At 34.1% G+C, this 16,786-nt stretch overlaps 1 protein-coding gene across 1 annotated transcript in view; it reads left to right on the top strand.

Moving 5' to 3' along the window:
• Positions 1-16,786, top strand: part of EYS (eyes shut homolog) — a 294,766-nt gene that overhangs the window by 231,312 nt on the left and 46,668 nt on the right. Inside the window, 2 exon segments of the mRNA XM_027852899.1 lie at positions 1,686-1,769; positions 4,625-4,739. Coding sequence (XP_027708700.1) covers positions 1,686-1,769; positions 4,625-4,739 — 199 coding nt within the window.

The raw sequence follows: 16,786 nt of genomic DNA, 5'->3' as shown, positions 1-16,786 counted from the left end.
TATCTATCTATCTATCTATCTATCTATCTATCTATCTATCTATCTATATACATATATTTTTTCCTTCCAACTACCCTAATACTGACAAACATCTCTTGAGTTACAAATATTATCTTTCCATGCAGAAATGTAAACAGTTCAACCTTAATAAGTCTCTTATGATTTCTCTTTCCTGTTTACCTCTTCATGTTTCACTTGAGTCTTATATTTGAAAGTCAAATTTTCTATTCAGCTCTGGTCTTTTCATCAAGAATGCTTGAAAGTCCTCTATTTCACTGAATGTCCATTTTTTCCCCTGAAGGATTATACTCAATTTTGCTGGGTAGGTGATGCTTGGCTGTTATTCCATCACCTTTGATCTCTGGAATATTACATTCCAAGCTCTCTGGTCACTTAATGAAGAAGCTGCTAAATCTTGTGTCATCCTTTTTGTATTTCCATAATACTTGAATTGCTTCTTTCTGGCTGCTTGCAATATTTTCTCTTTGTCCTGGGAACTCTGGAATTTGGCTACAATATTCCTAGGAGTTTTCCTTTGGGGATCTCTTTCAGTAGGTGAACAGTGCATTTTTCAATTTCCATTTTACCCTCTGATTCTAGAAAATCAGAGCAGTTTTCCTTGAAAATTTCTTGAAAGATGATGTCGAGGCTCTTTTTTTTTATCATGGCTTTCAGATAGTCCAATAAGTTTTAAATTATCTCTCCTGGATCTATTTCCCAGGTCAGTTGTTTTCCCATTGAGACATTTCACATTGTCTTCTCTTTGTTCATTCTTTTGGTTTTGTTTTATGATGTCTTGATTTCTCATAAAGTCATTTGCTCTATTCTAATTTTTAAGGAAGTATTTTCTTCAGTGAGCTTTTAGACTTCCTCTTCCATTTGGCTAATTCTGCTTTTTAAAGCATTCTTCTCCTCATTGGCCTTTTGGAGTTCTTTTACGATTGGGGCTAGGCTATTTTTTAAGGTGTTATTTTCTTCAGTATTTTTTTGGGGGGGTCTACTTTAGCAAGCTGTTAACTTGTTTTTCATGATTTTCTTGAATCACTCTCATTTCTCTTCCCAGTTTTTCCTCTACTTCTCTTATTTGCTTCTCAAAATCCTTTTTGAGCTATTCCATGGAATGGGACTGATTCACATTTTTTCTTGGAGGCTTTGGATGTAGGAGCTTTAACTTTGTTGTCTTCTTCTGGTTGTATATTTTGATCTTCTTTGTCACCAAAGAAAGATTCTATATTCTGACATTTCTTGCACAGTTTGCTCATGTTCTCAGTCAATTATTTGAGTATTAAACTCTTTGTTAAGGTAGGGGTCTACTTGCAGTGTGGAGAATGTACTGTCCCAAGCTTGGGGGTTTTGTGTATCTATTTTAAGAGATACTTCTAGGGACCTGTAAATTTTCATTTCTTCCAAGATGGTATGATCAAGGGTGAGATGTTTACTCCTTTCCTGGCCTGTGCTCTGATCTGTGAGTTACCACAAGTACTATTTTCTGTCTTGGAACTGTGAGGAGGACTCCCTCTGTAGCACCACAACAAGCTCCAGCATGCCAGCGCTTCTCCTCGCCCCAAGATCACCACCCAGAACTGCGACCCAGATCCAAGCATGGGCAAAACAAGAGAATCCTGCCTCAGTGTCAGCAAAAAGATCCCTGCAATCCCCCTCTAGTCAGTCACTCAATTACCCAGCTGTCTGTGGGCCAAGAACTCTGGAAGCAGCTGCCACCCCGGGACTGCAACAGGACTGGGGCTGAGACCAAGCTCATCTCTCACGTAGGTCCAACAGACCTTTTCTACTGACCTTTCAAGTTGTCTTTGACATTTGTGGGTTGATAAGTCTGGAAGCCACCACAGCTCCCCTTGATTCAATCCCCAGAGGACTGCTCTAGGTTTGCTGAGGCTCTATCTTTGCCTGCGTGGCCCATGCTGAACTGTGCTCCTCTCCCAGCCTGGTGCAACGCAACTTTCCAATCAATCATCCAGGTTCTCTTGGATTGGAAATTTGTTTCACTCTGTCTTTCTGTGGGTTCTGGTGCTCTAGAATTTGTTTAGAGCCATTTTTTACAGGGAAGGGGTTTAGGGGAGAGCTCAAGCAAGTCACTGCTTTTACTCTGCCATCTTGGATCTGCCCTCCCCCCCCTTATTTTATTCTTAATCTAATTTTGTATATGCATAATTACATGTGGTTATATACATTCTTATTGCTTCAGTTATTGAAATATCATTATATCTCTGTGAACTCTTCATCAGTTGGGCATTCTAAGACTCATTTTTTTCTTATACAAATAAAGGAATTGGACTAGATGATAAAGAAGTTCTTTTATAGCTCAAGTTTTCTATTCTTTTCAATCTATTTTATTCAACATGCTTTCATGGTAATGGTCATTCAATATTTAATGCAAATTAAATGAGTTGGATGTAGAATTTGTCTGTTAGTTAATCGACACTTAATAAGCATGTACTAAGTGCTTGTAACTGAGTTAAGTGCTGGGAGTAACAAGAGAGATAAAAGACACTGCATTCAAATAAAAGATCAAAAGTACTGTAATTATTAATTTGAAATAATTATAAAATTACATTTCAGTTTGCTAATGAAATTAGAAAATTCTTTACCTTTTCACGATTTATTATAATAGTCACTAGAACTCAAATCTATTATTTACATCTATTATAACGAATAGCTAGAAAATCAGAAATTAAACATGATAGATTTAATTCTCTCCAACTTGTTCTTTAAACATTCGAGGCACATCTGGGCACTCTTGTCCAGTGGGGGGAAAGTATCTAACTTAGAGGTGGCTCATTAGGCAGAAAATAGTAATCAAATTGAAAAGAAAGAAAGAAAGGAAGAAAATAAACAATTTAAACCAGTGTCATGTTCTACTGTGACTAGAGAGTAAAATAATTGATGTGGTTAAGTTTGTACTGTCTCATTATGTGACTTATTATTCCCTTCTAAAGTCTTCATACTATTGTAATTGGTTCAAAATATATCACCCAACTTCTCTTGAAGATACAAGAAAGAGAGAAAAGAAATTCCTTTCGCTAAAAAGGACATTGCATTAGGTTCTTGTGCCTCTATGGAGAAATGCGGCAAATATATTTTCAATGATCACTGATATAGCAAAATTATTCTAATTGTAACCCACAAAGGAGATCTATATGAGGTGATCATGAAGCTTAATTGTCATATGGTACTTTCATCACACCAGTTAAATTGTTACTACATATTGTGTAGTTATTTTGCCTTCCACATTATAATTTGGTTTAACAACATTCTTTAAATACCAATATGGAAGTATGGGTATATTTATTTACTCTTTATGTATTTAATAGTCCAAATTTTTAAAGGTATAATATTTTGGCTTATAAAATAAATACTAAAACTTAAGTAGACTTGCTTCCTCATCATTGCAATGTGAGAGAGGGAGGTAGAAAGAGAGAGAAAGACAAAAATAAATAGAGAAAGACAGAGACTATAGAAGATAGAAATAGTCTATTGAAAGTGACTTAGACTACAGGGAGTAGGGTTGGGAATGCTTATTAACTAATGAGAATGAGAGGAAAGGAAGCCAGCCAGACCAAGTACACATATTCACAACCTTCACATCATCTCTGGGCACCATATAGAGTAGAGCTAATGAACTACTGGAGAAGAGAATGTTAGCTTCTTTTTTTAAAGGAAATCTATAATTATAATTAAACAAATCCAACTGTGGTCATGCTATTATCCTTAACAGTGGCTCCCTACACTATTTCTTCAAACTCAAGTATGTCATTATTGTCTCCTACTAGATAATCATCAGTGCATAATGACTCTGCTAACGGGTCTTTATCTCATTTGTCATCATTTTCCCCCAATTTCTTGGTAATAGACTCATTTCTCCTAATAGCTTTCAAAAACCAGTGGTTTACTGTTAAATATCACTTTAGCTCAAGGTTGATTTTACACATGAATTCCCAAAAGATAATATTAAGACAAACCAGTTAAAAACAATATTTTCAGTGATTATTTCTGAAAAAAAATGTATTTTTTTCTTTTAAAAATGAATTAAAAGTGAACAATGTTGTTACCATGTCAAGAAGCAGTTTGGTTAAATGTGTAGATAGGTAGTGTCTAATACAGGAATATTTTTTCAAATCCAACCTCTGACACTGCCTTTCACCTCCCAGAGCTCTCTGAAATGTTCTAAGACTTTAAGTTTTGGAGAAAATGTCAATTTACTTTAATAGAGAGAGTTTCTTTATCTAGGAGTTCCCTACACCAGTGGTGATAAACTCAAATAGAAATGGATCTCTGAAGGTTGCACATTAACTTAGAAAACCACAAAACAACACTACCTATGTTGTAAGGTATTTTTAATGTATTTAGTTACACATATTCCAATTATATTTTAATCTGGTCCTGGCTGAAGTTTGACAACTTTGTCCCATATTAATGAACTCACAGGTTCAGTCCCTATCTCCTAATAATAAGTTATAAAAATAAATTATCTTATGTATCTGATATAAAGCAAAATTATTCTTATCCTTGGTAGAATATAGTTTAATTGTAACTTTAGAATGTAATGAGGTAAAAGTGTATTATAAAATTTATATTTTCTAAAAAATACTCATGATTTTTGCAGATGTATGCCAAGATTTGCTGGAAGGAACTGTGAGAAAGTAATTGACTACTGCATACTGCTCAGCATCAACTGTCTGAATGAAGGATTGTATTGCAATATAATTGGAGGATTCAGAGTAAGTAATTTAATATAAGAGAAGCTAATTCAACACCTCAAAATATAAAAGCTGCAGCTAGTCACAACTTCCAAAACATTTGTCCATCTAAGTGACTAAAGGAACTTATCTTTGTATGTGCATTATTTATTGAAATCAATAATACAAGGCAGAAAAAGCCCAATAATATGGATTTTTTTGTGCATTTCCCAAAAGAATTATGTTCTGTGTGGCATTAGGTAAGCATAATGGGCAATACTTTTATTGCAAAAGGAAAATATAGCTAATTGTCCTCTGGTATTTTAAACCTACATGGATAAAATTACATTTACTGATGCCCACAACTTTATAAATTAGATTGTGAATTAAGAAAATCAACATCATTTTGGAAAACAAACAAAAATACTTTGAATGTCTCCTGATTATTTTTAGTTTTGGAGGTTGGAACCAAGAGGACAATGTATGCAGTGAATATTAAAATAGAAATGAAAGAATTCTGAAATTCAACTCCAAGCAGATTAATTACAATGACAAATCTTGATATGGGAGAATAGTTGATAAAAATAAGGGACCACAGATGTGCAAAGTTTCATTCCCTGACAAACATAAGTAATTTTTCAGTGAGTTTTCCTTAAATGTTTTTCTTTGATATGTTCAATCTTTAAACATAACAATGAGCACATGGTAAGTGCTTACTATTTGCCAGGTATTCTGCAAGGGATACAAATACAAAAAATGAAGTAAAGTCTACTCTGAAGGAACTTACCTTGTAGTATGTGACGGTTAAGGTGAGGGAAAGGCAGAGAAGAGGTGTATTGTGTAATAATGGGTAATATTGTGTAATAATGTTTAAAAACATTAGGTGTTAAATATACACACACATATGTATTGAAAATGCATTCATGCACAATGTGTATGTTTATAAGCATCCATGTATATACATATTTACACATATGCATGTATGTAAATTCATGTATAAATAGAAACAATCCATACATATATGTATTCGTGTGCACATATGCACACATATACATGTATATAATCACTTTCATATACCATATACTATATCTATATCTATATTTATATATCTATATCTATCTATCCATATATCTATATCTATATCTATATATATATATATATATACATATATATAATCGCTTTCATATACCATTTATATAAGAAAACTGTTGTCATTCCCTAATTCTGGTCATATAATTTTTTCTGACTTTTAGCTATTAGGTGCCCCCAAGGGAAACAAACTCAATAGTGAGACTGCTTGGTTAAAATGATTAACCAATTTCATAACTATAGCCTGATCCTCCTAGTTATTAGTATTCTCTCCTTCCCATGCCCCACTCCCAAATTTACTTTACATAAGTTTTGTAGCTTTTTTTTTTTTTATTAAAAGGCAGGTAGATAGCACAGTGCATAGACAGGAGGACCTGTATTTAGGAAGACTTGAGTTGAACTACTACCTTAGACATTTACTAGTTGTCGTTACCCTAGGCAAGTCATTTCACCTCTATCCACCTCTACATCTTCATCTGTAAAAGAAAGTTAATAGCAGCACCTATCTCCCAAATTTATTGTGAATATAAAATGAGCTAACATTTGTAAAGTCATTTGCAAATGTTGAAGCATTATATAAAAGTTTATGGGTCTTGTTATTATCATTATCATTACTTTAATAATTTGGAGTTGTCTTTATACCTGTCTTATACATAAGTAAATATGGGCAAGTCATTTGCAGAGAAGGACTATTTCATTTTTTTCTTCAAATTACAAATACCTAGTCGAGTTCCTGACACATAAGCAGGAACTTAATCAATACTTGTTGAATTAACAAAACAAAAACAACTTCTTGAAGTTAGTCAGAAATTGTTGTAGAAGAATGAATATTCCACACGTTTATTCTAAAAACTTTCTAAACATACCTACTTCTGCCACTGCCCCATATGTTAATAAAGGTTCTATCTCCTTGAATGTATTCTTTTTGCCTATTAATGATTCATATGGGAGTGAAATCAATGCAAGAATTGCATATTTCATCTATTAGTTTAAATACTGAATCATAGTTAATGCTCAGAGAGGGAAAAGATTATAAAACTCATTTATTGGTTACAGTTTATTTGTTTATTTAATAAGGAAAATAATATGTTGGATCCTTCATTCATTCACTTATCTCTATGCCTTTCTTTTCCCCAAAGGATTTGGGGTAGCTTGTAAAATAAAAGTAAATAATAATGACATAAACATAGTGATAAGGATAAGAACTATGTAAGTAGAAGAAAGAAAGAAATATTATCAAACTTCTAAATTGTGCTAAATCATGTAGGACTGTAGGACTTGATTGAAATAATCAGTTATTTGAAAATATTTATTGAATCTGCATTTATGCTGCAAAATGTAATTTGAATGAAACTTAAACAGACTTGTGGAGATGTAAATATTTTATTAAAAAGGACAGATTTGTATAAATTTGGGAACATCCACCTGAACTATTTTGGAAAAACAGTTTATACAATGACAATAATGTAAAGCAGAGGAGTCAAAAACTCTTCTTCCTTACCTACAACTCCCAAGTGTGGTCAAACTAAAATAAAATGTGATTGGGAAATATTTAACAAAATAACCAAAAGTACAATAAATCATTGATAACCTTAAATTTTAAAACTAAGTCAACATGTAGCCTCTAGGGATTCTTTTATATGGATTAGTAACCCTCATTTCTCTTTGAGTTTGACAACACTGATGTAAAGGAAACCAACTATAAAGGACTTAAAAACTCTGAAAAATGCAAGGACCAATCGTAACTAGCGGTACAGAAGAAGACATGCATTTTTTTTTTTCCAGACACAGCCAGTGTATGAATTTGATTTGCTTACTGATATTTATTTCATAGGAGGGAAGGATTTAATTTCTGGAGGGGCAAAGAAAGGTGGTGATAGTGATGCAAAATACGATGAAAACGTATATCTGAAACAATAAAAATAAAAAAGAGGGGCAAAGCCAAGATGGAAGAATAAGGGAAGCACTCAGTTGAGCTCTCACTTTGTTCATTGTTTGTCCTTCATTCTCAAAGAGGACCATGACATCAGGAAGGTTATGTCAGGACTTGCAAGTGAATCGGCTTTAAGTGAGAGAGGGCTGCACAGTCACCAGCCTCACTCTCTCCCTCAGAAGATCTGGGTCCAGTGGCAATATATAGATCTGGACCACTGGGGATAGCTCCGGATGCAGTGTGAGACCCCTCTCTTTACATTCCCATCTAAACAACTTTACAATAATGCCTTGAATGCAAAGCAAGAATAGCAGAGTCAACAAAATGTCAGAGTGAAACATTTGTTGAGCCCAAGACAATTCAGGAGATCAAAAAAAATTTTTTGACATTGTGGTGGAGGTTGGTCCAGAACCCACATGCGTGCACCAGCAGTGGTAGGACTGGGTGGTGGTAACAGAAGCAGCAGAAACTTCAGGAGCTCTCAAGACAGAGGTGGACCTGAAAACTGGCCCCAAAGAGAAAGAGATTAAAGGGGATTCTGGGATGGCACTGGACAAAGGACGAGTCACTATTTGGCAATTCCATTACCTATACCCACTTCTGAATCATAGTTTAAGGGTGGAGAAGAACACTTTCAGTCAAGAGAGAGTAGGCGTTCTCAAGAGCAGTATCATTTTTGGTATAAAGGGGTCAGGGACCCTGAGGAATGCTATCATTTCAGATCCCAAGGGATCAGGGTCCTGAAGAGCAGTATTGATTGCAATCCCAAGATATTAGGGTAAGGATCATAGTGCAGAGGAGAAGATAAGTGATCATATCTCTCCCCAGATCATACTACCTCAGAAGTACCAAAAGCTTCCAAACCCCTAGAACTAGCTTTGAAAATAACAGCAAGAAAAAGTCTCAAGTTTGAGACAGTGTCACTCCCCATGCTATGTCAGGAACAGAGCCCAAATTTAACATGCAGTTTAAAATCAAGAAATAGGGTGTACAAAGGAGCAACTGACAAAAAATAACCTGACCATAAAAAGCCAATATGATGACAAGGAAGATCAAGACACAAACGAAGAAGAAGACAACAAAGTTAAAACAGCTACAAGCAAAGCCTCAAGGAACAAGTGTGCATTAGATACGAACCCAACAAGAATTCCTAGAAGGACTAAAAAACACTTTTAAAAATCAAGTAAGAGTAGTAAAGGAAAAATTAGGCAAAGAAAGCAAAGAAGAAAATTATGAAAAGAAAATTAAAACCTTGGTAAAAGAGGCACAAAAAATTCCAAAGAAAGTTAACACATTAAAAATAGAATTGACCAAATGGGAAAAAAAAGTTCAGAAATTCACTGATGAAAATTAACTCATTAAAAAGTAAAATTTGCCAAATGCAAAAGATATAAAAAAGCTCACTGAAAATTTTTTTTTAAATAGAATTGGACAAGTGGAAGTTTTTGTTGCTCGTCCTTCATTCTTGAAGAGGATCATGACATCAGGGAGATGATGCCATTACATGCAAGTGAATTGAATTTAAGTGAGAGAGGGCTGTGCAAAGTTGACAGCCTTACTTTCCCCTCTGTAGCCATATGAGTCCAGTGATGAGATATAGATCAGGACAACTGGAGAGGGCCCTGGATGCACTGTGGAATTTAAAAGATTTTACAAAACAGCAAGAAACAATAAAATAAAATGAAAAGAATAAAAAAAAAGTAAGAAAAGCTATAATATCTAATTGGAAAAAAATGGCTTACCTGGATAATATATTTATTAGAGATAAAGTATTAGATTACCTGAAAACCATAATTAAAGTAAGAACATAAGCAACATATTACAAGAAATTATCAAGGCAAACTTCTCTGATATCTTAGATCTAGATGGTAAAATAGAAGTTGGAAGTATCCACCAATTACCACTTGAAACAAATGCCAAAATGAAAACCCCAAGGAATATTATACCTAAATTACAGAGCTCCCAGGTCAAAGAGAAAATATTTCAAGTAGCCAGAAAAGAACCATTCAAATATCATGGAGTCAGTAAATCACTATCGCTTTCCCATATTCACCTCTAAACAACCAAACTGCTATAAAATAGCACCCCAGAACAAATCCTGAAACAGTGGAGTCAGTGGAAAGACAGGGTGGAGTGTTCTTTTAGCCCAGGAGACTTGAAGGATGGGAAAGAAAGAAAGGTATATCTCACTCAGGTGAAAAGTGAGCGCGTTCCAAGACAAAAAGTATCACAACAAGCCAGCATCAAGCCCCACCTCAGCAAACCAGAGGGAGATCCAGAACCCACTGTGGTGGAGCAAGCAGACACCAATACCAGCATTCTTCATGTGCCTTAATGTAGCAGCAGACCCCAGCTCCAAGAACCACCACATGCTTCAGTGTAGTCCAGGGCAAACAGGAATCCTCCATGGGCTAGACCTCCATGAGCTTCTGTGTACCAAAGGGGATATGCAGAAAAATACCACAGCACATGCCAGATACCACCACTAGGACCCCAGCTCAGCATCAGGTAAACTGCCAAGCCCCTCCAGCCTCCAGCAGTGCCAGCTAACCCTCCCCATGTGCCGTCAACACCATACTAGACACAAGGGTCCTACGTGGGCCTCAGGGCAATATCAGTACAGCACGAAGCAAACAGCTAGCAATTGTAAAAATCCCTCATGGGTAAAACAACTGACTTGGAAAATAGATCCAGGAGGGACAATATCAGAATCACTGGATTACCTAAAAGCCATAATCAAAAGGAGGACTTGGATACCATCTTTCAAGAAATTATCAAGGAAAACTGCCCTGAGGTCCTGGAACCAGAGGGCAAAATAGACATTGAAAGAACCCACTTGTCACCTCAGGAATGAGAATTTTTTTAAAAAAAAGGAATATAATAGATAAATTTCAGAGCTATCATTTCAAGGAAAAAATACTACAAGTGTCCAGGAAGATAAAAATAAAATATCAGGGAGTCATAATCAGGATCACATAGGACCTGGCAGCTGAAACACTATAAATCAGAGATTATGGAACATGATATTCTGGAGGACTAAGGAGCTAGAACTACAACCAAGAACCACTTACCCAGCAAAATTAAGCACAACACATCAAGGAAAAAATGGTCATTCAATGAATAAAAGGATTTCAAGTCTTCATAAGGAGAAGAGCAGAACTAAACCAAACGTTTGATATACAATGCCAAGAGAAACATAAACAGCTAAAAATGGAAAAGAAAACAGAAGGGATTTTGTGGAGCTAAACTGTTTATATCCCTATATGGGAAATGATACTTATAATGCTTAAAAATTGTATCACTAACAGTACAGATAGAACGAATACACATAGACAATCTGGGGATAAGGTGAATTTGAAAGAATGACATAAAAAAATTAAGCGGAGTACAAAGGGTGCAGAAGGAAAGGAAAGGTAGAATGGGGCAAATTATCTAACATGAAGATGCAAGAAAGACCTTTTACAGTGTAAGGGAGAATTGGAGAGTGGGTGATGGGCATCACTTGAACATTCTTCTCATTAGTATTGGCTCAGAGAGGGAATAGTAGACACAATCTGTTGAATATAGAAATCTATCTTACTCAACAGGGAAGTAGGAGGGCAGGAGATTAAGTAAAGGGGGCTGGCAGGGCTTGACATAAGATAGCACAGGTCAGGGGAAGTGGTAGACAGAATTAAAACCCTGGTGAGGTTGGAAAGGGTCAAAGGAGAGAGAGGGCAAAAAGGAGGTAGAATAGAATGGAGGGAAATACACAAGTAGTAATCAAAACTGAATGTGAACAGCAGCAGATACCAGAGCAGATAAAAAATCAGAATCCTGCAATATGTTGCTTACAAGAAGCACACTTGAAGCAGAGAGACACACAGAATAAATGTAAGGGTCTGGAGCAGAATCTGTTATGCTTCACTTGAAGTAAAATAGCAGGGGTAGAAATCCTGATCTTAGACAAAGTAAAAGCAAAACAGATCTATTTAAAAGTAATAAGGAAGGAAATTGCATTTGGTAAAAGGGACTTTAGACAATGAAGCAATCAAATTGGATGGGTGAGGAATACCCTACCTGACCATCTATGGTGAGGAGAAGAATTCATAACCAAACAATAAATAGGGAGAATTATAAAATATAAAATATATAATTTTGATCATTTTAAATTGAAAAGCTTTTGTACAAACAAAACCAATGCAATCAAAATTAGGATAGCAGAAAACTGGGAAGAAATCTTTACAGTAAATGTCTCTGATAAAGGCCTCATTTTTCAAATACATAGAGAACTGAGTTGAATTTAAAAGAATACAAGCCATTTACCAATTAATAAATGGTCAAAATATATGAAAAGATAGTTTTCAGATAAAGAAATCAAAGATATCTATAGGCATATGAAAAATATTTGATTAGGTAAAGGCAAATTAAAACAATAAAACTGCACATACCCTTTGATCTAGCAATAGCACTGCTAGGTCTGTATCCCAAGGAGATCATAAAAGGGGTAAAAAGACCTACAGGCGCAAAAATAGTTATAGCAGCCATTTCATGGTAGCAAAATATTGAAAATTGAGGGGACCTCCAATAATTTGGGAATGGCTGAACAAACTATGGTATGTGAGTGTAATGGAATACTATAGTACAATAAGAAATGATGAATGGGCAGATTTCAGAAAAAAAACAACTGGAAAGAAATATATGAACCAATGCAAAGTGAAATGAGCAGAACCAGGAAAACACTGTACACAGTATCAGCAACATCATGAGATGATGAACTATGAATGATTCAGCTTGTCTCAGCAATACAATGATCTAAGACAAGTACAAAGGAGTCACAAATTAAATACTATACACATCCACATAAAGAACTGATGGATTCTGAATTCAGACTGAAGAAAAATTTTTCGACTTACTTTATTCTTTCTCATGTTTTTTTTTCCTTTTGAACTATTTCTTCTTTAACAACCATGATGAATATGGAAATATGTTTTATATGATAACATGTGTATAAACTATATCAAATCACATACAATTTTCAGAAGATTGTAAGGGAAGGAGGGATGAAGTGGAAAATTTTTGAAACTAAAAATCTTGTAAAAATAAATGCTAAAAATTTTCTTTGTATGTAATTGTGGGAAAAATAAAATACTATTTAAAGACATATATATGCATACATATACATACACACACACACACACACACACACACACATATATATATATATATATATTTAAAATCATGTGGCTACAGTCAGGAAAACACAAGATTAGCAGCTTCCATTATAAGAAACAGATGGTTTGGAATATGATATTCTGGAAGTAAAACCAAAAGTAACCTACCCAGTAAAACTGAATATAATCCCTCAAAGGGGAAGAAATTGATATTTAATGAAGTAGAGAAAATTTGAATTTCAAATAAAAGACTCAAGAAAACCACAAAAGGTAAGCATGAAAGAGAAATCATAACAGATCAAATAGGCTTAATCTCTTTTAATTTAATTATGGGAAGTTGATATATTTAACTTCTAAGATTTTTTATCATTGTTAGAGCAGTTAGAAGGATTCTACACAGAAAGAGGGGGCAGGAGTGAGTTGATTATGTTGGAATTCTGTTAAAAAATTCAAAAAGCAAGAAAAAGGAATGTCTTGGGAGAGGGAAAAGAGAGAGGAAGAGGGGGGAAAATTAACTCAGAGCTTTTACTATGGAGGGGAAAATGAGGGGGTGGGCAATTCTTGAATCTCCCTCACTATTAAAATGGTATCAAAAGGGAATATACATTACACAAACACACACATACACACACATTCATGCTTAATTGGTAATAAAAATCTATTTCACCTGATAGGGAAGTGGAAGGTGAAGGGAATAATGGAAAGGGGACAAATGATAAAAGGGAGAGTGGATAAAAGAAGTAAGTCATCAGGAGCAAAATAGATTTTAGAGAACTAAATAAAAAGAGAGAAGGATAAAGAGAAGAAAATTGGATGGAGAGAAATGTGCAGTTAGTTATCATTAAGTGTGTATGCGAATGGGATGAAGATAGCAGAATGGATTAGAAATCAGAATCCAACAATATGTTGTTTATAAGAACTATATCTGAATGACACAGAAAGAGTTATAAAAAGGGGCTGGAGAAGAATCTATTAAACTTCAGTGGATATAATAAAGATAGGGGTAGCAGTCATGACATCAGACAAAATAAAAGTAAAAATAGAACTAATTAAAAAAGGATAAGCTCAGAAATAATATCTTTCTAGAATGCTCTAAAGAAAAGTAATTGCACTAATAAACATAAATTCACCAAATAACAAGGTTACAGATTCTTAAAGGAAAATTTAGGTGAATTACCAGTGAAAATAGACAATAAATCTCTACCAATGAAGATCTCAAGCTTCCTCTGTGACCTATATAAATCTAACCATAAAATAAGAAGAAAGAAGTATATAGGAATAGAATCTTAGAAAACTTAAATATAATAGATCTCTGAAGGGAAAAAAAGAATGGGAATAGAAAGAAACATACCTTTTCCTCAGTTGTATATGGAAACTTTAGAAAATTGACTATGCATTTGGGCATAAGCATTTTAGAACCAAATGTAGAAATATTAAATTAGTCCTTTTCAGAACAAATTGCAACAAAAATTATATTCAATACATTGTTGTGGAAGAGTAAATTAAATATTAATTAGGTATTAAATAATTTAATGCGTATGAATGAGTGCAGCAATAATCGAGCAACATAACAGAATTTGTAAGATGTAGCCAAAGAATACTTAAGGTGAAATATATATCTCTAAGTATGTACATCAATAAAAGAGAGAAGAGGCATATCATATATGAAAATATTTGGCGTTCAACTAAAACACACACACACACACACACACACATACACATATACACACACATACACACACCCCCCCAAACAAAAAACAAAATAGAGAGAGCTAGGTGGCTAGACAGTGCAGTGGATACAGTACCAGCCTTGGAGTCAGGAGGACCTAACTTCAAATCTGCCCTCAGACACTTCACATTTAATAGCTGTGTAACCCTGGGCAGGTCACTTAACTCCACCTCCAAAAAAAAATAACAAATTAGAAATTCCCAATTAAACACCAACATGGAAATCTCAAAAATAAAAAAAAAGTTTTAAAATTGAAAGTGAGAACAAATACACATCGAACTAATAAAACCAGGAGCTCTATTTGTGAAAATAATCAAAATTATAGGCTAATTGTTGATGCTATTAAAAAGAAAGAAGAAAACCAAATTACCAATATCAAAAAATGAAATGGATGAATTCACCACCAACAAAGATGAAATTAAAGCAATTATTAGGAGTAATTTTGCTCAATTTTATATCAATAAAACTGACAGTCTAAATAAGATGAATGAATTTTTACAAAAACTGCCTAAAATCAGAGGTTCCCAAAGTTGTTTGTCTTACTACCCCCTTTTAAAAAAAATCACTCAGTGCCCCCCTGGAAATCTACTTTCTTCAACCCTTTAAACTTTTTTTTTTTTTTTTTTGAAATTTACATCATTTCAAAAATATGTAAAGCATACATTATATACGTATATATATATTTATTTTAAAATGACATCTTAAATTTAACAATATATTGTAAATTTGTGGGTTTTTTTTCTTGCATTGAAATTTTGATGACATGATGTCATGTAACCGTACAGTATTATATTGTAAACAAGTCTTTACACTCACATTTTCCTTCTGATGCATGCTGGACTTCCCGACAATTTGTGACATGCTCATCTGCCAACACTTGCTTGTTAAGACCTGTCAACAGACTTGACCACTGATCAGTTATAACTTGCATTTTGTGTTTTCATTTGAAAAATAATGTAATCACTATGACTTCAATTCTGTTACACAACAGATGAAACATGTCTGAATGATTTTTCAAAATCTTCTTCTCTTCTCTTCTTTCCTTATGCTTCCAACAGCCCCTTATTTTTATTTAACACCTCTCAATTGCACATGAGGCTTCTACCAACCCTCCAAGATCATTCCAGCACCCCAATGGGGTAGTATCACTCTCTTTGAGAACCTAAGCCTTAGATTAACAAAAGAGGATATAGAATACTTAAATGAACCTATCTTAGAAAAATAAATTGAACAAATGATCAATGATATGCCTAAAAAAATTCCCTAGGGTCAGATGAAAGTAAAAGTGAACTCTACTAAACATTTAAGAAATAATTAATCCCAGAACTACATAAACCTTTGAAAAAGAAAGATAAAGAAGAGGTCCTACAAAATTCATTTTACAGCACAAACAAAAACAGAGAAAGAAAACTATACAACAATTTCTTTAATGACTATCAATGTAAATTTTTAAAAATTAAACACTAGCAAGGAGATCACAGGAATTTATTACAAAGACAATGCATTATGACAAGGTAGAACATATACCAGCAATGCAGGCCTGGTTCAATAATAGGAAAACTATAAGCATAACTGACTATATCAATTAAAAAAAGAACAAAATCATATGAACATATATCAATAGATGCAGAAAAAGCCTATGACAAAATACAAAATCCATTCCTATTAAAAACACTAAAACACATAGGAAGAAATGGAACCTTTCTTAAAACAATAAGTAATTAAGAAATAATAGTAAATAAGAAATTGAAAGAATGCACTGATCACCTCCTGAAAGAGATTTCCAAAGGAAAACTCCTAGGAATATTGTAGCCAAATTCCAGAGTTTCCCAGGACAAGGAGAAAATATTGCAAGCAACCAGAAAGAAGCAATTCAAGTATTGTGGAAACACAATTAGAATAACACAAGATTTAGCAGCTTCTTCATTAAGTGACCAGAAGGCTTGGAATATAATATTCCAGAGGTCAAAGGAGATAGGATTACAGCCAAGCATCACCTACCCAGCAAAACTGAGTATAATCCTTCAGGGGGAAAAATGGACATTCAGTGAAATAGAAGACTTTCATGCATTCTTGATGAAAAGATCAGAGCTGAATAGAAAATTTGACTTTCAAATACAAGACTTAAGTGAAACATGAAGAGGTAAAAGGAAAGAAAAATCATAAGAGACTTATTAAGGCTGAA

Source organism: Vombatus ursinus, unplaced genomic scaffold, assembly GCF_900497805.2.
Source record: "Vombatus ursinus unplaced genomic scaffold, bare-nosed wombat genome assembly UNPS02009835.1, whole genome shotgun sequence".
Lineage (NCBI taxonomy): Eukaryota > Metazoa > Chordata > Mammalia > Diprotodontia > Vombatidae > Vombatus > Vombatus ursinus.
This window is presented reverse-complemented; position numbering and strand designations above follow the sequence as displayed.